We start from the raw sequence: 22064 nt of genomic DNA, 5'->3' as shown, positions 1-22064 counted from the left end.
TGTAGTTCTAAACTAAATTTGAATGTGCATTAACTCATCCCACTCACAAAAAAAAAAAAAAAAAAATTAGTATTCATCAAAATGAATTAAAAAAGTGAAATGCAACCTCAGAATATGATGCAAAACTGCTGTTAAATAACACGAATGTATCTAATCCCATTTTATTAACCACTGTCTTTGCTGCTGACCGTTGATGATGCAGTTCAACCATACTAATAAGCTTAAATTATTATTTTTATTCTATTTTATTTTTTTATTGCTGAAGTGTTGAACCACCTTCTGTGTTCTACTGTACAGACATGAATTTACTTTTCCTTCAGCCTGAGGTTTATTCATTACACTTTTTGGAGTGAAAGGGCTTTTACATTTGCTATAAATATAACTTCTTATATTAAAAACAACCAAGCCCTGCTCTTATTTAAAAAGTAACATGAAAGTAATGCAAAAGTAAAGTAAAGCATTTTCATAAAAAGGAACTAAGTAACATAATTAGTTACTTTTTTAGGGATTAACTCAATATAGTAATGCACTACTTTTAAAAGTAACTTTACCCAACACTGACTGGAATATCCTAAGCCCTTGATCACTTGGAATATGCTATGGAGGGGGATTCTTGTTTATGTTTTATCCCCCTCATGAATTTGTTTTAATCTGGTGTTGTGACAGCTATACATCATATCATGTACTGTATACTAATGCAATCTGATTAAAGTGCCAATAATTTTACATAATGTCCTTGGTTACATGTCCTGGAGTCTGAGAGATATGCTAAAACTGCTCTTTATATTGTCTTTTACTGAACCGAGAAGCTCCTTGGCAACTTACAGGAAATGACCTTTAAATCGCAGTGAAACAAATCCAGGCGGAAGTTGCTATGAAGGACACATTGGGATGGGAAAGAGGGGGGGATCATTGAGCTCTCTGAGCTAGCTCTGTGTCTCATCTAATTAGCGATGCATTTTGCGGAAAAACCATTGTGAACTCAACCGCAGGATGCTAGCGGGCTTTAATGGGACCTGAAATGCCAGTGTTACCGCCTCAAGCTTGTGTGCTGCCATGAGACACTTTGACTCATCGCAGATTTCCTCAACAGAAAGCACTTGAGTTTAATTAATTGCTCAATCCGTCTGAGATGAGCGACGGGAAATTCTGATTTCCTTGCGAGTGAATGAATGGTTAAATAGGACATGGTGCAGAAAGGCGAATGGTTGAACGAAACGAGGAAACCACAGCACAGATGTTGTGACTGCCGCAGAGGAGCTGACTGCAGTGCCATTTATAAAGAACGAGGAGAACAGAATCATTGGCCAGGTGTCTTCTGGGTCAAACGGAGATTGTGACCTCTTCATGATTAGTAAACACAAACCATGGCCTAAGAACAGGTGCGCTTGGGGAAGGCGGTGATGAGGCATCGGTGCCGTTATGGCCCTGAATTTTAATTTGGGAACAAAGACATTTTAGGATCCTATTGTTTTGCGGCCACTGCTTATATTGTCCATTTCCTTGCATGAAATTCAAACAATGTCATTATTTACTCACCCCAGCACTGTTTGAAACCCATTTGGATTTCTTTCTTCAGTGCAATACAAAAGGAGATGTTTGATGGGATATTACATTCACATTACTTTAATGCATTTAGCAGATGCTTTTATCCAAAGTGACTTAAAGTGCAATCAGGCTACATATTATTTTACCAGTATGTGTGTTCCCTGGGAATTGAACCCACAACCTTTTGCACTGCTAACAACAACGCTCTACCGCCGAGCCACAGGAAATGATACAAATAATGCTTTCATATGACTTTATGTTCTAACACTGTGTCCACACCAGATGTGATGCAGCACTCTGACTCAAGATTTGTTAATCAGAGTGTTTGCTTTAACCAGTCATGTAAGCGATACGTGACAAGAGTTTCTATTTCAGTGATGTCGTGGCTGACAGGTCAGGAAATTACTGAAAATGGTTTAATTTAAATGTATTATTATTATTATTATTATTATTATTATTATTATTATTATTATTATTATTTATCCATGATAGGTCATTTACCTCAGATCTTGAAAACAACATTGAATGGTCAAACTGTTAACTTTATTCAAACAAATAAGAATATTTTATGATAAGACTGTATCAGTCAATGAATAAGTATTTAGAAAATATTCTAATGGTTTAATTTGTATTAATTTATGTAAATGTCCAATTCACTGTGAGTGTGAGAAAGCAGTGTGCTTGCAGAGACAGCCCACCAACACACTCTTCTGATTGGCTGTCATTTGTGATTCACTGGAATCACATTGTGTCTTATTAGCACATAGTTTCAACAAAATGATATTTAAATTATTAGTCACTAATAATCTTGCTGTTTCTCTCAATTCTCAGTTACATTTCCAAACTGATGCAACATTCATTCCTTTTTGTTGAATAGTCAAATTGTAAAATAAACCAATTGTGTGCCTTCAGAAACCTTGGACCATACAGGGTACAAGCTGTTATTTTATCTTATCCATATATATATATTTTTTTTATTTTTTTTTATTTTTTGGCATTTGAACACAGGTCATTTTTCATTTTATGGGAAAGACCAACATGAACCTCCTCCAGATCATGTCTTTTTTTTTGTCTTCAATGAAGGAAAGATTGACTTGTGGGTGAGTAAATGAAGACACAGTTTTCTTATTTGGCAGAGACATTCCTTAAAAATAGCTACATGTGTTTTTATGATCTGTTTAAAATCAATATCCCTGTTCAGTTCTAATGCAGATAAACTGTATTAGGAAAGTACGGTGAGCTATTTAATAACTAAAGTATTTTAGGGCCCACAATTTCGTCTATGCCACTCAGAACTGGGGCACATCAGTTCTAAATTCATCATGTATCCAGAGATATCTGGACCTTTGCACCAGTACTGCAGGCACTCTCTCCAGACCCCAAGGACTCAAATGGGGCATCCATTCTCCATCACACCCTGCTCCTTATGTGCTACAAACCCAGCAAAAACAATTCAAATCAGCACTAACTTCAACTCATCTAGGCCGACCATTTCGCATGGTGTTCCATAGGTAGCTTAGAGGACTTACCTCTGTCTGTGTCATAGAGGTAGACAAACTTGTCCCACTTGTAGTGAGACAGTAGACTCAGGACGGCGCCCTTCAGTGGAGGGCGCATCTGGATGACAAACTGCACGTCTGAGTCGATGGGGTAGCTGGGTGTGACGAAGGAGGTGTGGAGGGCCCCGCAGAAGGAGGTCAGTGTGTTCATGGACTTCTTGTCATAGAAGCCGAAGATGGCATACACCCCTCTGGAGAACTGCGAACAAACTGTAATCAGAGCAAGACAAGTTTGCTTAGTTTGGTTATGACAGAGTAAACAGTAAAAAGTGTCCAAAAACAACTGCACAATTCCAAACCAGCCCTACCAAATGGAAACCAATGTTGGCATGTGAATAATTGCAACAATAGGGAAATGTGTACAAACATGGAAATTTGTTTTGACAACGTGAATATAAGCAGAGAGACAATTGCATTATTTCCAGCAGATGAAAGTGCTGTGTTGCATATGACAGTGAGAACCCATCAATACACTCTTGCCTTAAACGAAACACAAAACGTCACGTCTGATTGGCTGTTACTTATTGTCCCAAAACACTTGAAGCAAATGAAGCATAATTATGCACATCTCTATGAACCGATGACATCCTATTACTGACACAGAAATATAACAGTTTTCAGATAACCTCTGCTCATTTGAGTTATTACAGTATTTAGTCAGGGGCAACAACATGGCTAGTTGTGTATGCAAGACGTAATGCAAATTTGTATATTAATATAGATGCTAACTCTTAAAAATATTTAAAAATGCTCATTATAATCAGTGTTGTGCAAGTTACTTCCAAACTGTAATACATTATAGATTGCTTGTTACTGTGATTTAAAAGTAATTCCTTACATTACAATATTACTGTATCAGAACGGTAATGTGTTACAAGATTCCTGTATTACTTTTGAGTTACTTTCACCAAAATAACTACAGAAGTAGAAGTTAACATTCTATTATGTCAAAATGTACTGCAGAGCATTTTACATCCAGTAGAGCACGATATGGTGTAGCATAATGAATGTGGGCTATCCAGGCTACTAACAACATAGATATAATTGGCAAAGTGAACAATCAAGACAATGCAAGAAAGGATGACAAACGTTCCAAGTCTGTTAAAAGTATGGTAGAGGTAAAGTGATTATCTGGCAATATCTGTGAATTGTTTGGGTCTACTCTATTCATATTACACACAACAGGACTATATGTAAACTCTAATGCCATATGAAAAAAGGACAAGATGTGCATGCCATTTTCATCCATTAACCGCTTTTCCACTGGCCAGTGTGAGCCGGGGCTAACAGTAAACCGGGCAGAGCTAATAGCCTCGGACCTTGAGCACAGAGGCTGAAATCATGCCGCATCATGCCATTATCCTCGCTGGCATGATCCTCGCAAAGTTCCACCAGTGAGAGAGATGAATAAAAAAAATTAAAAAAATAGCTGAACAGATATATCAAAAGCTGTCGTTTAGTCTTTATTTCCAAACATGGACACCACACTCAGCTATTGACTGACCACGAACAGGAAATGTAAATGCATATTTGATTTGTTAATGTCTTGCAGTCTTGCTGTTTTTTTTTTTTTTTTTTTTCAATGTAAAATCTACATTTTGGGCTAAAAGTGTGTTGTGTTGCAAGCGTTACTGAACATGTACTGAGTAAAATATTACTGAAAATCTATTAGTAAAGCCTTACACTACTGGGTTACAGCAAAAAGTAAAATGTTACTGTAATGCATATCTGTGGCTAAATTAACAGAATGTGAGAAGAAGCATCCAAACTGGTTGATCAGCATTGTATTTTTATTTTATTTATTTTTGTATTATATATTTTTGCATTTCTATGTCCATAATTCACTACTGGCTTATGGAATTCTGTGAAATATCCTAGTTACCACATGTAGACATAAGTGGACTTCTACACAACATTAACACCTCTGCCATGCTTTACTTCAACAACAGTATGATTGGTAATGTTACAAAAGTACCTCTAAAAAGCCCATTTAACTCATTCCAAATATAGGTGTTTTAAACAATTCTAGCCCTTTTGCTGACTCCCACCAGACTGAATCTCTGAATTAGACCATTAATCCCCTCGACCACAACCTTTCTCTAAAGTCCCGCGCTTCATAGACATGTCAGCCAACCACAACGTGCAAAAATTATTCAGAGACAGAATGTTTATTTATTTATTTATTATTTGCTTTACTCTAGAGGGCCTGCTAATGTAGAAGAGAAGTTCATGTTGTTCCTGAAAAATAAAAAAGTAACATTAGCTACTCATTCTCTCATTTATGCCTATAATCAAAATATAACCAGGATGGTGATTCAAAATCCTTGTCTTCTCTATATTGCTCAACAGCTGGTCATCCATACAGCTGCATTACTCTTGCACATATGTGTGATAACAGGCCTGCAGTGGAGTGACAATTATACTGTGAAAGGGCTAGCTGAGCTGCCCATCTCCTCACTGGCTCTGTTGGTCTTCAACCTTTCCCACAGTTTACTCTTAATTTGGTCCAGTTCTGACACAGCATTTCTCCTGAGGGATAGGAGCTGGCTGCTTCCCTTCCATCAGTTGTCCTGGACTTATTAGGACAGGCTTTGAACAAACTCAGCCAAATACATAAATTATGTCAGATGCCTCTGCATGCAGTCGTCTCTCAACTCCAACTAAAGCCTGTTTGTGTTGGCCTGTCTACCCCAACCATCTGCGTGTTTTCCTAAGCTTACTTGTTTCAGGTCTGGCACCTTTCTTTTCCTGAATAACTCTCTCCTCAAACCACAACTCTCAGTATCACTTGATATACAGAATAAGTTTGGGTTTTCCAAAGAAAATATTTCCACAGAAATATTGTTGCTTATCCAAAATAATCATAATCTAAGTATTACATAAATTACACTACTTAACCCTCTGAGGTTTAAGAGTATTTTTGGGGCCTGGAGAAGTTTTGTCATGCCCTGACATTTGTGCTTTTTTTCAGTTGCTTATACAAATCTAAATGGCTAAAATCTAATATCACTATAATCAGCACAAACTGAGCTATAATAATAATTTGTGAGCAGCATATATGTACATGATTGTGTTTTTGAGAAGAAAAAAAAAAGCGTGGTTAGTGAAAAACTAAAAATGTTAAATCACTCGAATAAGGCCATAAAACACATACAGAACGTTGGTTTCCTGGACTTTTGAGAACTGGAGCTTGTGGTCTAGAATGTTTCTTTCTAAATGATGTGAAAATTATCTTGTTTACTCACTCACAGAAAACAATATATTGATTTAAATTTTCTAAGACACTTTTTGTTGGTAAGAGTCAACTATCATGAATATCATTGTGATTTACACCTGAGAAGACAAAGGCCTGCATAATGAGCTGCATAATGAGCCGTTCAGTCAGCTGTGTCACTTAGAGGGAGGAGTTACAAGAAAGAATCTGAGGACAAAATAAATGTATAGATTTTATGTTTGTAGTTTATTTAGAATATATTTAATTATCCCACAACATAATTTAATATTCACTTGCGAGTGCAGATAAACAGTTTATTTGGAACAATCAAAGCTGACTTTCAATTATTTGCATCATTACTCCAGTCACACAATCTTTCAGAAATCCTTTTAACAATCTTATTTTCTAAAAAAAAAAAAAAATATATTGTTATTATTATTATTATATTATTACTATTATTATTATTATTATTATTATTATTAGTATTAGTATTATTAGTATTATTATTAATGTTGAAAAGAGCTGAGAATATTTCCTGAGAAGGTTTTAAGGGGATAAATCGAAAGAACAGCATTGTTTGTTACATTTGTTACAATTACATTTATTTGTTAAATTTATATTATTTACATCAAGCTTTTGAATGGTATAGGAGTATATATTGTTATTGAAAATTCATAATGTTTCACTTGATAATACATTTAGTCAGGAATTATAGTTTGGAAAAAGTCTAACTAGTAAAATGTTTACACATTATGTGAAAACTAGTACAAGTATATAAATACATAAAAAGAGACTCACTCATGTTTATGATCTCTGCTGAATAAAGCACTTCATTCTTTTTTCTGAGGAAATCCAAATCTGAAATCCTGATGTAATCCACATCACATCTTTTTGGGGTGAATTATGTCTTATTCCTCTCATCGCGAAGCAAACAGTAAAAAAAAACTGTGAACTGTCTAGCTGCTTTGTTTTCTATTGTGTGGGCGTATCAGTGAAACATTATAATCTCAAAAGCACGTTCAGTGCGAGGCCGTGGTCGGTCACATTAAGCAGCCTTGAACTACTCTTAAGACCATTCATTGCAATTTGATTAGTGAAAAGGACAAAATAACAAGTTGGACAATATTGCACAATATGTTTTTGAAAAAGGGCTACACTAATGCAACTGGTTTTCTTCAAGACAGCCACACACTATAAAAAACAACAACAAAAAAAAAACTTGAATGTCCCGATCAAAAACACAGGAAAGGAACACACAGAAATTAGCAATATCATATCTAAGTATTTGCATTTGAAAATTAATGCAATCATCAACAATAAATCAAATATAAATGAAAACTGCATAATGAGTGAAATGTCGACCCAGGAAGTGGACTGTGAAGCTTTGAGGGTGCTGATGGAAGCAACTACTGCATCTTTGCTTTGATCATGGTAAAGAATATGTTCCAGATGGAGCATATTAGTTCTGGAATAGCACATTAGTCAAGCTCACATCATCTAACACTCAGATGATCCAAGTCTACCTAAAGGAATACGATGGCAATCATAATTCCCTTTATAAGATCCTTTTAGTGATTATTCAGCAGCTACCGCTTTGCTCAGGAGCTAATCACCCACCTCCATCCCCAACTCCTCCTCTCGTCCAGTAAAGACTCGGCATTGGATATTTCGCATTGAGACCACAGACCACTGAATCATGTTGTTATGTAAAATAATAACTTAGAACATTACTGATAGCTGCTAAATTAATCATTAATGTTGGTTCTGTTCTGTTTACCCTAGGGGGACAATTTACAGTATGTTCTCCCTGCTCCTATCCATGTTAACATAAGATAGGAACAGAACCATAACCTCAACCTAAAATGTATTCTAATTGTAAGTTATCTTTGATTAAATTGGTCCTGACAGAAATGTAGCATTTGATAAAAAATTATTTTTTTTCAACATTTTGCACAAAATGTTGCAATATATAAAAACTTACCTGCATTCAAGTGTTAAAAGTGATAAAAGATCAAATAAAAAAAAGTATTGGAGATAGATTAAAACTGATTTATTTTATTCATTTAAACATAGATATTTTTTTTCTTTATTTTGATATATTGTTCAGATATTCAAACGGTAAAAAAATGCTGGCCGTAGCTGGCAACTTTTTTCAAGAATGCTGGCAGGGAAAGAGCTATGAAACATTTTCCGAACCAGTCAGACGAATTGCATAGCAAAATCAAGGCCTGTCCAAAAAGATTTTAGCTAGGATCACGTGACCGGAGCAGCTTCTGTTGCACAAAAAGATTAGAGTGGTGATGCTTTTTCGAAAAACCAGTGTAAACAAACATCGAAGAAGAGTTTCCAGGAGAAGAGAAGAGAGTGGATGCTGAGTTCTTGTTAATGTTGCTATATGATAACAAATTTATTCTCATGTTTTAATACAGAATAACATTTCTATTAATTATCCATTGAATTAAGTATTCACAGTAGAGCACCATCCGTTTTCTTCCTGTGCGCGAGTTTTATGAGTCAAAGCACGTTAACTATTTTTCCACACATGAAATATAAAAAAGCAAATAGATATGATTATGACGATATATTTTTTTGTATGTGCTTTGTAATGCAGCTCATGGTATTTTAATAGCAATAAAGGATATTTATGACAAAAATTATTAGTGTAGCATTATTTATCATACAAAGAGTGCTTGTGTCTGCTTATTAATAAAAATCTACTACAGATCACAGTCGGAAGTTATTTGAAGCACTCAATGATGGTTTAAAGTACAAACCCGATTCCCAAAAACTTGGAACACTGTACAAATTGTGAGTAAAAAAGGAATGGAGTAATTTACAAATCTCATAAACTTATATTTTATTCACAATAGAACACAGACAACATATTAATGTTGAAAGTGAGACATTTTGAAATGTCATGCCAAATATTGGCTAATTTTTGATTTCATGAGAGCTATACATTCCAAAAAAGTTGGGACAGGTAACAATAAGAGGCTTGAAAAGTTAAATGTACATATAAGGAACAGCTAGAGGACCAATTTGCAACTTATTAGGTCAATTGGCAACATGATTGGGTATAAAAAGAGCTTTTCAGTGTGGCAGTGTCTATCAGAAGTTAAGATGGGCAGAGGATCACCAATTCCCTCAAGGCTTCAGCGACAAATAGCGGAGCAATATCAGAAAGGAGTTTCTCAGAAAAACAATTGCAAAGAGTTTGAAGTTATCATCATCTACAGTGCATAATATTATCAAAAGATTCAGAGAATCTGGAACAATCTCTGTGTGTAAGGGTCAAGGACGGAAAACCATACTGGATGCCTGTGATCTTCAGGCCCTTAGACGGCACTGCATCACATACAGGAATGCTACTGTGATGGAAATCACAACATGGGCTCAGGAATACTTCCAGAAAACATTGTCGGTGAACACAATCCAGCGTGCCATCCACAGTTTCCAGCTAAAACGCTATAGATTTTAATCCATATCCATATTATATACATGATCCAGAAGTGCAGGCGTTTTCTCTAGGCCAAGGCTCATTTAAAATGAAAAAAAAAAAAAAAGTGGAAAACTGTTAAAGTGGATAACCGTGCTGTGGTCAGACGAAACAAAATTTGAAGTTGTTTTTGGAAAACTGAGATGGCATGTCGTTCGGACTAAAGAGGACAAGGACAACCCAAATTGTTATCAGCTTTATTTATTTTTTTTTACTTTTTGAAACTACATTGTTTTGGGTGTATTACACTTCAATTGATGCAAAGAAATTTATTGGGTTTTATTAAAAATCCTAATTTGTGTTTTGTAACTGAGCAAAAGTCTTATGGGATTGAGAATTTGAATGCAGAAATTTTAAGTGAACTAACTCTTTAAAATTATTCAGAGAGCATGGTTTGTAATATTATTGGGACCGCCGGCATGAATACCCCAAAGCCTTTCTTGAAGATTTCATGTTTTTTTTTTTTTTTTTTTTTTTTTTTTTTTTTAATCAGTGTGAAGTACAGTGTTTATACTCTGGTCTTGCTTTATACCTTAAAGTAATTCCACAAGATTGAGTCAAATCTTAGTGCTTGGAGTAACTATGTGCCCTGTTTTGAAACACAAGCATTGCCTCATTGCTTTTCATTACACAGAGAGTCCTAGCACGTCACGTCACGTCACATTTTGATAACGTGTTTACTCAGGTGGGTGTGGGGCATGCAGCTGGGCTCATTGCAGCTCAGGGAACAGGGCTGAGCAATGTTAAAGGATCTCTGAATAGCTCAAGGATCCTTCCTCAGCCCCTCCATCTTTACCTTCTTGCCCCCAAGCTGCTAGCGCTCTCATTTCCGTGCACTCGTCAAAAGACTCAGCAGCTTCACACTGCTAATCAGGATGCTCTCTGCACTGCAGCAGGAACAATGCATTTACACATGCCTGACTGCTCCAAATGACCACGAGGCCACTGGTGATAAAGAGCATTAGAAAAGGCTCCATCCCAACGGCTGTGTTTGGGACTGAAATAATGTAATCGCAGTGTCATGCACTTGAAGCCATCTTTCACCACCATGATTGTACATGGCCCAGAGACCTAAAGCACATCGCAGCAAATGTCAGAGTCGATCATCCAGCTTTCGGTATTCACTGTCCTCTTCTGTCCTTATTCTTCTCTTCTCTTCTCTTCTCTTCTCTTCTCTTCTCTTCTCTTCTCTTCTCTTCTCTTCTCTTCTCTTCTCTTCTCTTCTCTTCTCTTCTCTTCTCTTCTGTCATTCCACCTCTACAAACACCCCCTCCACCAAACACAACACTCTCACAGAAAGATAGTCCTCTGGGGATTTGAGCAAGTAATTGTATCTGCTCTTGTGAGGAGACATGTGAAGTCCTTCAAACTGTATAGTCAAAATCCCAGCTGAAAAGAAAGAATCCCTGTCCTCATAATGATGTGTTCAGATGTGACTTTGCAAGGCAAATGCATTCAGATTCTGCATCGTCTTGCATGCACACGTATATTTTCAACTGGCCACAAAACTAATGTCCACATTTAATAATGTATCCTTTGGTGGTTTTGCTGTTTATGGTTACAAACTGGCTCAAAAGAACAGATGAATTTGCATTCTGAGTAAAGTGGAGCCCAATACTTGACTTTTTTGTATGGACACTCACTCACAGGATACTAGGCCTACATAGTATTTTTCAGCATACAGCTGAATTCAAATTTAGTGTTTAGACATTGAAATACATAATAATACAAAAAAAATCACTGCATTATGAACTAGATTTATCCATAACGAATACATGTCTAAATATATAAAAATATATAATTTACATTTAATTGTTAACACCAGCCTGTTAACAGAGCTGTCTTTGTTATGTAGCTCAATAAGGCTTAGAATAGAGTCGTCGTGCCTTGCTCCTCTGTCCAAGGGTCATGATTCACAGCACCAATTCCACCCCCCCAAACCCACACACAATGAACCATAAGTCTTCTCTTGGCCCTTCAACATCATGTGACATCAGCAGTTGGTATAGTCCATGACTAATCAGTTAATCAATCAATATCGTGGTTATGTGTCCTGCTCTTTGTAGAGCATCTTACACTGGCACCTATGAAAATGTTAATGGGCAACATAGATTTACACTGAAATTTTCATAACCCTAAGCAATGCTTGTGCACAGAAAACAGAGTATGATGCTCTTATGTACATAACTTTTGATATTGTTAGCAAATCTCTGTTGTACATTCCCCAAAATAATGAGCTTTTTATATGTTAATATTTGCAATCCTATATACTGTATGTGTGTATGTTTCCAATTGCAGAATTTAACACAAAATCAAGCAAGGTCTGCATTATTTTTGGCATCTTGCATTTCTGTCATATTTCAGCAATATTAGCAAAGCAAAATCCATAATTTAGAGCCCAAGCTAAATTATTCAATGTGTTTGACTGTATGTAGCCACTGTATTGCTGTATAGAGATCTCTCCAAATCTCTCATTCATGACCTACATTGTCTTTTCTTAATCACTGCCTGAAGAAAAGAAAAAAATAAGTCTTTGCCTGGGGTTAATGCATTAACTGATTAGCCTATATTGATTTGTATCTTGTTTCACAATGTTCTGGGAATCATGGCTTTGTTATCATTAGAAATATTTAAATATGTCCAGGCTTGTATGCCTAGGAGAAAGAGAAAGGTATTTTTTCCAAAATAATAGCAACACCACAAACTGTTATTTTTTTTTTATTTATTATTATTTATTTTTTTCTTATTCCCGTTTGTGGTGAAGTCATTACAAGCACTATTTCAGCAGGAGAGCAGGTGTTGGATAATTTTACAAGGCCAGTGTGACCAACTACACTGTATATTACACAAAGTAGCAGGGCATACACGAAGTATATAAAAATACATCTTCCACAGTGTATGTCACCATGCATTGTCAGTCCAAACTCAAATGGCTTTCTTCCATCAGTGAAACACAAAAAGAGACATTTTAAAGAATCACACATTTTTCAATGAAAGTGAATGGATATGTGGGGCTATCAAGCATAACAACTGCAAAACATCATAAAAGTACCAAACAGTTTTTTTTTTTTTTTTTTTTTTTTTGTGACAGCTAATTCATCTAGGTAAGAAATCTTAATCCAAATAGTAAAGGTGAAGTGTTTAATTTCACCCAAAACTCCTAGCATTGGTTAACTCAGCCACTCCAGCAAACAGAGCAATGCTTTAAAGGCACAGAGTCTGTGTCATAGTGTCTACTCTTTTAAATTAACCTACAAGTTAAATACTTACAGTTGTCTCTGCACATTAAACAAGAATAGGACAAAGTGTTCTAACATACAAAGACTGTACACATAACCTTTAAATGTTATATTTCCTTGTTAAAGTAAAACAGTCTCTGCACAGAAGAAGTAATGACCACCAATTACAACAAATAGGGAATGTGAACATGCTGTTAATTCACTTAAACATTTGTTGCAATCCACTGTTGTAGCTTTTCACCATTCCTGTTGGAATATCCAACACATCATGCATTCTCCACAGAGGAAATGAATTACAAGGGCAATGGTTGCAACAATCTCCTTCTACTTCTTCCCCCTTGGGGGTTTATGACTGGGGTTGATGCATGTACAGCTATGATATTCTGTAATTGGATTTTCAGGAAGCTGTTGACAAAGTCTTCCACAACTGCCTAATCCCCAATCAGCAGTGCAGCGCTGTGAATGTTCCTATAGCTGGGTAGAGAGCAATGGAAACATTGTAATATCAAATGGCATGAGGGGGTGCTGTGGATTTACTGTAGAATTTGGTATGCAATAAACACAGTTAATCTCAAGGAAGAACTAGGGAGACCATGATTTTATAATCTAACACATATATACTAGATGCATCTAGTAATACAGCCAGTGATAGTCCACTGACATTGAAACCAATTACTCTTTCCCAGAGACTGATGATAGTTATCAGTGTAATACTTACAAAAATAGTACCATGGTGTTAGATGGTAATACCATGATACTGAATGCTTATTTTCACATCCCATTGTCTTTATATGGCAATCCAAAATACTTATGTGGTACTAAAAGTACCCTAATTCTCGAAAAAGCATGGTATTATCACTGTGCAGTTTCAAAAACATGGTAGGTGACATGTCCAAAAGTGACAAATCCACTGTAATGCCATGGTGCATTTTTTTTTTACTGTCTTTTTAGTGTAAACATTAGTTTTCCACATTTTTATCTTATAATAATTTATAATCAAACTAAAGTTAAGCTACCATCTTGTTACAGTAGTAGTTGTAAGTAGCTATATAACAAACAATGTGCTAATTTAATCAGCAGAATCTAAAACTGTTATAAAAAGCTGTTGTTGTTTTTTTTTTTTGCAACAAAAAATAAATAAATAATGTTTTAAATGCTGTGTGGCATTTACATTTCGGTAAGCAAGTACGTCCTTAATGACCAGAAGCTGTCTGAAAGCACTGAATGAAGTTGCTCACACTTGCAAGATTTCAGGGTGGTTTGCTGTATGGAAAACTTTAATGCAATTTCTGTCACATACACAAAAAGCAGAGACTTGGACAAAGTGTTTCTAGCAGCTAACCTCAGCATATCATGCTAGTCGCCCCCGTAGCAGGAGCTGGAGTGGGCAGTGAGCCTCGATGAGGAGAGAGCTCAGGGGAAGTAGTCAAGGAGGCCATTTGCAAATCGCCTCTTCCTCTGGGTAACTTGCAGTTTCCAAGAGAGGCCATTTTCAAAGGGGAGAGACGAGAACTGTGGGTGGTATGTGTTTCAACTGAATTGTTTGCAAAGCAGGATGAAAAAATGGAAGCTCAGATGCACCATTCAGTCTTTCTCCTTCTGTGCTTTTCTCTTTTTACTCAGCCTCTCTGAATTCTTAGAGGCAACTCACTCATATCACCCACATATCTATCCATTGCTTTCTCGTCCAGATCACCGATGCTAACCTGCAAACCACTGACCGGCTCTTGTAATATAGCTTTCACAGTAGAGGTGCTCTCAAATAATATGTAGGAATTCATGACAAGCAGTGCCTGATAAAAACCCAATCCTGGCAAGAAAGGGATTTGCATTGTTTGCTTGATTACAGGCATGAATTTTAAAGCAAGTCTCCCAAGGCGCTCTCTTTTCAGCTCTGGTGTTACTGTCCAGAATAACTAAACAGGCCACGGGTGGGAGGGGAGAGGACTCTTTAACCTTGAAGCTATCATGTAAAGAATGCTCTCGGCTCTCCTCTACCTCACTCTCGAGCCTATTTTCGGTCTTTAAGAGTAAAGAATCCACTTCCCTATCTCGGGTTTCAGGAGTCCTTGCCGAGGTTGTAATGCTAGAGCAAAGAGGGACTCCTGCCCCTTCTTCATTACAGGCTGAGCCTCAGAATCCCTTTATTTCAGAGCTTGGCAGTATGAATATATCTCTGCATTTCTTATGCCTTGCCTGCAGGCAGCCTGCAGATGTGTCTTCTAGGAGTAGCTCAGTGATTTGAGGTAAAAAAAAAAAAAAAAAAAGTACCAAACAGCATGAAAGGAATGTAGGCTGCTTCTCATTTTGCATGTCTACCACACACACACCAATGTACATTTCTGATCATGGGAAAGTCCCTACCCACTAACTACCCTTAAAGAAAAATGCCACCGTTTTTCCATATACCACTATGTTCTTTCCTCAGCTTAGATGAGTTGATACGTTCCTCTCCCATCTCAGTGCGTGCACTCAATTGCTGTAGTGCACAGTGCCACTATGCTAGCGTGTAGCTTAGCACCACTCATTCCTTTGGATCCAAACAGGTATAAATTTAGGAGCCACCAAACACTTCGATGTTTTCCTTATGGTGGAAGAGCACTTCACAGCACTTCGACCTCGGCGCAGTAATATCATCACTCCCCGTCTCCCTATAACTTCAGTCAATACAACCAACGTGAGGAGTTTTCAGGAGTGATGATACTACTGCACCGAGGTCGAAGTGCTGTGAAGTGCTCTTCCGCCCTACATTATATTTATCATTTTTTATCTGCTTAGAAAATCGCCACGTTTTATTTTGCGTCACCATACTTACTTGTGTAACTACTCTTTAAATAGGGAAAACATGGAAGTGTTTGGTGGCTTCTAAATTCATCCCTATCTGGATCCTAAGGAATTAATGGTGCTAAGCTAAACGCTAGCATAATGGCTGCGGGCTACAGTGATTGAGTGCACTGAGACGGGAGAGGTACGTATCAACTCGTTTAAGTTGAGGAAAGAACATAGTGGAATATGGAAAAATGGTGGCATTTTCTTTTAAAATCAGAGACCCAACTCCAGCCCCAAACCAACCCCCCAGCGATGTCCTACTTGGAGAAAACCACTCCAAGGACAGTGGTAAAGACATTTCCCCTATCCAATCCTCTACCTCCTCCATATATATAGTACTGATAGTATGCAAATTGGGTAGCAACCAAAGTCATCATGGGGTGAGGATGCAGTCGGCGGCGCTCAGAATCCTCTCATCACTGACTCTAGCCTTCATTAACACCATCTTTATTTGGCTCACACATCCAGCAGATCCTTGAGTCTGTGATACCAGTGGGCTGCACAGGGAGGATGAGAGCAATAGAAAGACAGTAATAGAGATAGAGGAGGCGGTGTGTTCACAAGAAGCTGCAGTCCAGCGTGAACAGCATTGGAGATGTGAGGGATGAGGAAAGAAAGACACGGTGCCTATGAGAGGCCCAGCTATTACCCAAGAGGCCATCGGGTTAACACAGAGCCCGGGTCATGGCCACAAAAGGGAACTCACAGGTGATGGAAGTGGCAGTCACTAGAGCGCTGAGACAACCAGAGTTTCAGAGCAGCTGACTTGAACAGAAAGGAAAGAATCGCTGCTTATTTTGCACAACCAAGTTCCCAGGTCACCCAAGCCAGCATAAAAGCACAATGAAAGGCTTAGGAGCCATTGTCCCTTTTCAGATGTCTTTAAACAGCGCTTCACTTCTGACAGATCACATTTCTCCCCCTTTCTTTTGCTTTTCCAAAAAGAGGGCATCTGAGCCAAGCCCACCATCAGGAAGTTCAAGCATGGAATCGCTCCAGTTTGTCTTTTCAGTTTGCAGCTGGACGGGATTAGCGATCATTTCCGCCTGGGGTGAACTTTCTGATCCACATGAAAGCTTAACAAGAAAACAATCCAGCTGAGGAACTTTGGGGGAAAGCAGTGAGAGCCCACACAAGGAAAGAGGGAGAGAGTTATAAATAGGAGCCATGTGTCAGGCCTTGCATTTGCAGATTGACTTGAGAGTGACTTAATATTTCATTGCCTGCCACACAAACACAGCCACGGACACATAACGGCAAGCTGAGAAGTCTTCCTACGGAATGTACCCACAGTTTTTGCTTGCTGATGCGTGGGGTGGCAAGAACAACTGCTTGAATAAACCATTTCAAAAAGAACATGGGGAGAACATTGGTCATCACGATTTATTTTTAACTCAATGTCTTGGTTAGGGTCAATGCAATGCTAAAATTTCAGTAAACCACAAACTCCAACAAGCAGTAAGAAAATGATAGTGCACAGTCAGCAAGACATTATCCCAGACTACACTTAGTAAAGTAGCACCTGTTTCAATCACCTGAATGAGAATCTGATACACAGTGTTGCCAGCTTTGACAATTGTGACTATTAGGAAATATCTGACAACTGAAATCCGCAGCTCACCAACCAGAATAAAAAATTCCCCTCAAAATACCCATTATTTCCTCATACATGTTCTCAAACACAGACCTACATCACTTAGACTACATGTTTTTCTTTACTTGAATTCAGCTAGTCAGCTGGTTACAATGCAACACAGATGTAAACAGTATCATTCCACTCCATTTCATCAACTGACACAGAGGAATCAATAGAAATTGTATAAAAATTACAACACAGTTGGGTTGGGGGTTCTATAATTGTGAAAATGTCAATGAAAAGCTAGAATGTCAAAGATGTTGGACGATATTGATGTGCACAGTGGTTCTGCATTCTTCTTTTGTGAAAGCAGTCTTTAGCTTATGAATCTTGATCAATTTGACCAGTCTATCTGACACGTCAGTTAAAGATCAGTGGTAAATGATGATAAGCCTACACTTGGATGACACTGCTCTGTCTATCCTTATTTTGTGTCAAGCTCATGCAAGCTGCATTAACTTGTGGTATTCGGCTTGCTCATATCTTAAACCATTTTATGGTTTGCTCCTTGCACTGTAACAGAGAACAGAGGGGGCAATGCATCTTAAAGCAAGATTTCAGAGCATGCTGGGTATCTTTAGCATCAAAATTTGAATTAAAGAAAATTACTTTGCATAACCTTGAGTTATTTTAGCATTGACAGGGTTCTGAATATACATCAAAAGCTTGGAATGATAAGAATATACATTAAATATTTTATTTGTAGCTGATGGAAGACTGCATTCTATGGATAGGTCATGAATTATAGTACATCACATTAAATATTCACATATTTAGCTATTTCTGGCCTATATATGTACAATCTTGGCGAGTGTTGGTGCAGACACAGAAAATGTTCTAATCGTGTCCGTTTCAGCACATTATAACCTTGGGAAGCTAGATTTATATGGCAAAGCTAGACCAAATGTTCACTTCCTTCCTAATGATGTCATCTTCCCTGCAGGGCAATGGTTTAAAAGCTCTCAGTGGCCGTGGAATCGGTAGGATCAGCTCTCAATCCGGGGATCTCCATTAATCTTGACTGGGTCTGGAGACGTATGTGTGTTCTCTAAACAGAGACTACTGAGAGCTTGCCAAAATCATATTCCATAATAAACTTTAGATGGGGACCATCTAAAAGCCACACTCCATTCAAACGGGACTTTTGTCATGTTTTGTGCCTTTCCTATGCCTCATAAAAGCATATTCCACAAAGGCAGAGCGAGGAACAATAGAGGGGCCTGGTGCACCAGAGTAGATTATAGAAAAAGTTTTCCATTATTCCCTGTGAAAGGCTGAAGCCCACGGAGTGTTAAATGTGGTTGAAGACGTCACTCTGACCTTCAGAAGCACAACAGAGCTAAAACACAGACCTAACATGCTGGTGGCAGAGAAAAATATAGAACAGGCTGAGAAAAAAATCAGAAAATGCAACTGGAAATAAAATGACATACCAGATTTTAATTTTCAACCTCAAAATTGGGATTGTCCTTAAATCCATTAAATTTTTATCGATTTTACAAATTGCCTCAGGAGCATTGTGCTCATGTATGATAATGATGCTCCTGCAGCTCATTTAGAAATGGTTAAACTGATTGAACACTCTTTTTGGTCTCTTGTTTGTTATTATGGACTGAGTGATAAACAGTCCATAATAACAAGTCATTTTCATTTGTGTGATTGTGCAAACCAGGAGCGTGACATAAGGTTTGCCATAAACCATCTGCAGCTTTGCACTGCAGATAAATGTTTTCAAAGCATAAATGAGATTTTATGAGGCTGTGGGAATAGTTACTCTTATACTTATTTCCTCCTTCTGTTTACTGGGTATTTTTATGGTCAGCTGTGCATTCTTGTCATATAATCATTCTGATATCATCTTCAATAACAGTGAGGGCACACAGTGATTTCTGCATCAAAGTGATTTAGGAGAAAATAACTTTTCGAAACATGGTCCCACAAAAACAACAGGTAGATAAGAGCAGCGCTCCATCTAATAAGAGCTGCCAGACCGACGCTACCATTGCAACGCTGTCAAAATGTCCCCTTGTTTTTGAAAACGGTACAAGCGCTACTTCGACTGGTTGGATGGAGTATGCAGCACCTCAAACAACTAGAGACTTGAAAGCCGCTGTTATATCAAACAACATCTGCGAGCACCAGTGATACCAGGATAAATAAGACACCGCTACTACACTCCTCAGGTTTCCTTTGATATTGGCATTAAAAATTCATTGTGTTTTATTTGCCTTCAAGTGAGTGAAGTGTTTGTTGCCCTCTGTCTTCCCAAAGCTATCTCTTAGGATCTCTCCAGAGCTCGATTCTGGGAACAGATAGCGGTGATGAGTTTTATAATGCTCTTCAAGAAATAAAGCCTTAATTATAGCGGATTTCATAACACTGCCTCACTCCACAGGATGACGTCATTGTTCTCATGTAATGGCCAGGCCTGTGAGATCTTGACGCTTTGGCAAGGGCAGTCCTTCAGGACCAAGGACAGCGGCATCACAAACAATACAAAAATCTACTGGTGGAGGGACAGGGCATGAAGTTATGGAAGGCTTGACTGCTGGGCACTACGCTGTGCCCTTTACTGACAAACGTCTTACCATGTGACTGCTTTGCTGCCACTTTGGGACCTCGAATCTTAACCTGCCTGCATAGCATGGAAACACCACAGCATCCCACAACAAATTCACTGACGGACCACATCCCCTGATGACCGTGAACAATGACTGTCTCTATGGGACCTTTCCAGCATACTGCTCTGCATACATCTGCATATATTTCCTGCCACATGGTGCCAGCATATTGCTTCGTTTTTAATTTATATATTTATTTATATTTTTATGTTTGCTGACTTTTCTTTAAACATGAAAAAAAATTAAATTAGTTATTTACAGTATTTTCTTAAGAAATGTGAATGGCACCTGCCCAAATACAACTTCCGAGTCATGTGAGCTGTAGTGTGATATTATTCTGTCCACCTAAAATGAATAGTAGGTAGAAAAATATTTAAAACAAGAATATAATGTTCAAATTATAATTTAGTGATTTTCTTTGGCTGTATAAGGACAATATAAAGACATTAGAAGATATACATAATTGGCTTCTGGATCAATTAATATCTCAATTAACATTGAATTAGTCATTATAAAATCATACAGATTTTAGATGTATTTAAATGGGTCTTTATAATTAAACTTACAGCTGCCTTTATACTTGAGAAGGGGGTCCCTTGCAATGGGATCATGATATTTGGGTAAGTGTGGGAGTTTTGAGCTGAATACCAAGTATGAGGGGCAGTAATATTAATGCAATCATTTAATAATTAGTAGATATGATCAGCAGTAGTATTTTATTTAGCAGTTTCATAATGTGCCTTCAGTCATCATATATAGCTTTCAGCGAGTTATATTTGCTTATTTATTTTTATTATCTGTTTATTTCCTCTTTTACATCCCCTTTCAGCACATTATTTGTGCCCTTGACCGTTCTCTGTCGAAGCTATCATTCCTCTTAAAGTATACAAATGAATTGCCAATCGTTCTGGGCCCTTGATCCTTCCTGGTTTCTTTCAGCTGAATATCAAATGCACTTGTCTGCAAAGCCTACTTTCAAATCTCTTCAAGCACATCCATGGAGAAGAGGACAGATGAAGGTCCTTCCTATCATCTCCTAATGGCCATGATTTGATCAGCACATGTAAGATTGAATAAAGCCTCCATACACAGGTAAGCAAGTGTGGTGTGATAGTAGCGGGCAAATGCTAAATGGTTAATAACGCTGAATGGTATACACACTTGCTATGTTTATCAGATCTAAAAAGATTAGTTTATTGCCACCAATAACAATCAATTAGTAATTCATAGACCTCATGTCTCTCTGGAGATAGTTTTCAATAGTGTGGTGAATTAAAGTGAGGAATCTATGTTATTAGCGTTGTTTTGAAAAAAAAAAATGCCATTAACGTTCATATTTCATATTTAGTATACAGTATAGTACATAATAGTACAGATGATTGTGAATCTTCCAATGTTTCAATATTGCATGTTGTACATACCTGGTGAGTGTTGCTCAAGGTTTATGGTCACCCGACACTAAACCCAACTGACAGAGTTAACAAAAGCAAATGTTATTTGTTGTTGTAAAAACAAATGTGAGATAAAAACACCTTTTAGCCAAAGTCCCTTTAAAGGAAAGTGTTCACTCACCAGCCATGTTTGCAATGCCTCAGGGCAGCTCAAACAAGACCAAGTCCATCTAAATGAATGGGATTCTCACTGAACTCACAAATAAATTAAATATTTCAAGTTAGCAACAAAATCTAAAATGAACTGCCCCATGAAAGTTGTTCATTACGCTCAAATAGCATTTAAAAAGCTATTTTTCAGGTAAGACCAGCCAAAGCGCATGTGCAGTCGTGATGTGCTTAAAAACGCATTGGCCAGTCTAGCCTCAGGTTTCTATGGGAACTGGAGCTTCTAACGGCCGATACAGTGATGCAATGACTTTACCAATCAGCACCTGGCTCTTTAGAAGACAGCTCTTTCATTTAGAAGAC

General features: G+C 37.6%; 1 protein-coding gene across 3 annotated transcripts in view; it reads right to left on the bottom strand.

Moving 5' to 3' along the window:
• LOC127970980 (glutamate receptor 3) overlaps nt 1-22064 on the bottom strand; it is a 125070-nt gene that overhangs the window by 90811 nt on the left and 12195 nt on the right. For all 3 annotated transcript variants that reach the window (XR_008156725.1, XM_052573705.1, XM_052573704.1), the window contains exon 3: nt 3078-3317. Coding sequence is in view for 2 of the 3 variants with exons in the window: in XM_052573705.1 (XP_052429665.1) it covers nt 3078-3317 (240 nt within the window). In the remaining variant the exon portion in view is untranslated. The remainder of the gene's footprint in view (nt 1-3077; nt 3318-22064) is intronic.

Source organism: Carassius gibelio, chromosome B14, assembly GCF_023724105.1.
Source record: "Carassius gibelio isolate Cgi1373 ecotype wild population from Czech Republic chromosome B14, carGib1.2-hapl.c, whole genome shotgun sequence".
Classification (NCBI taxonomy): Eukaryota; Metazoa; Chordata; class Actinopteri; order Cypriniformes; family Cyprinidae; genus Carassius; species Carassius gibelio.
The sequence above is the reverse complement of the archived record's forward strand: the minus strand, read 5'-3'. Positions and strand labels throughout refer to the sequence as shown.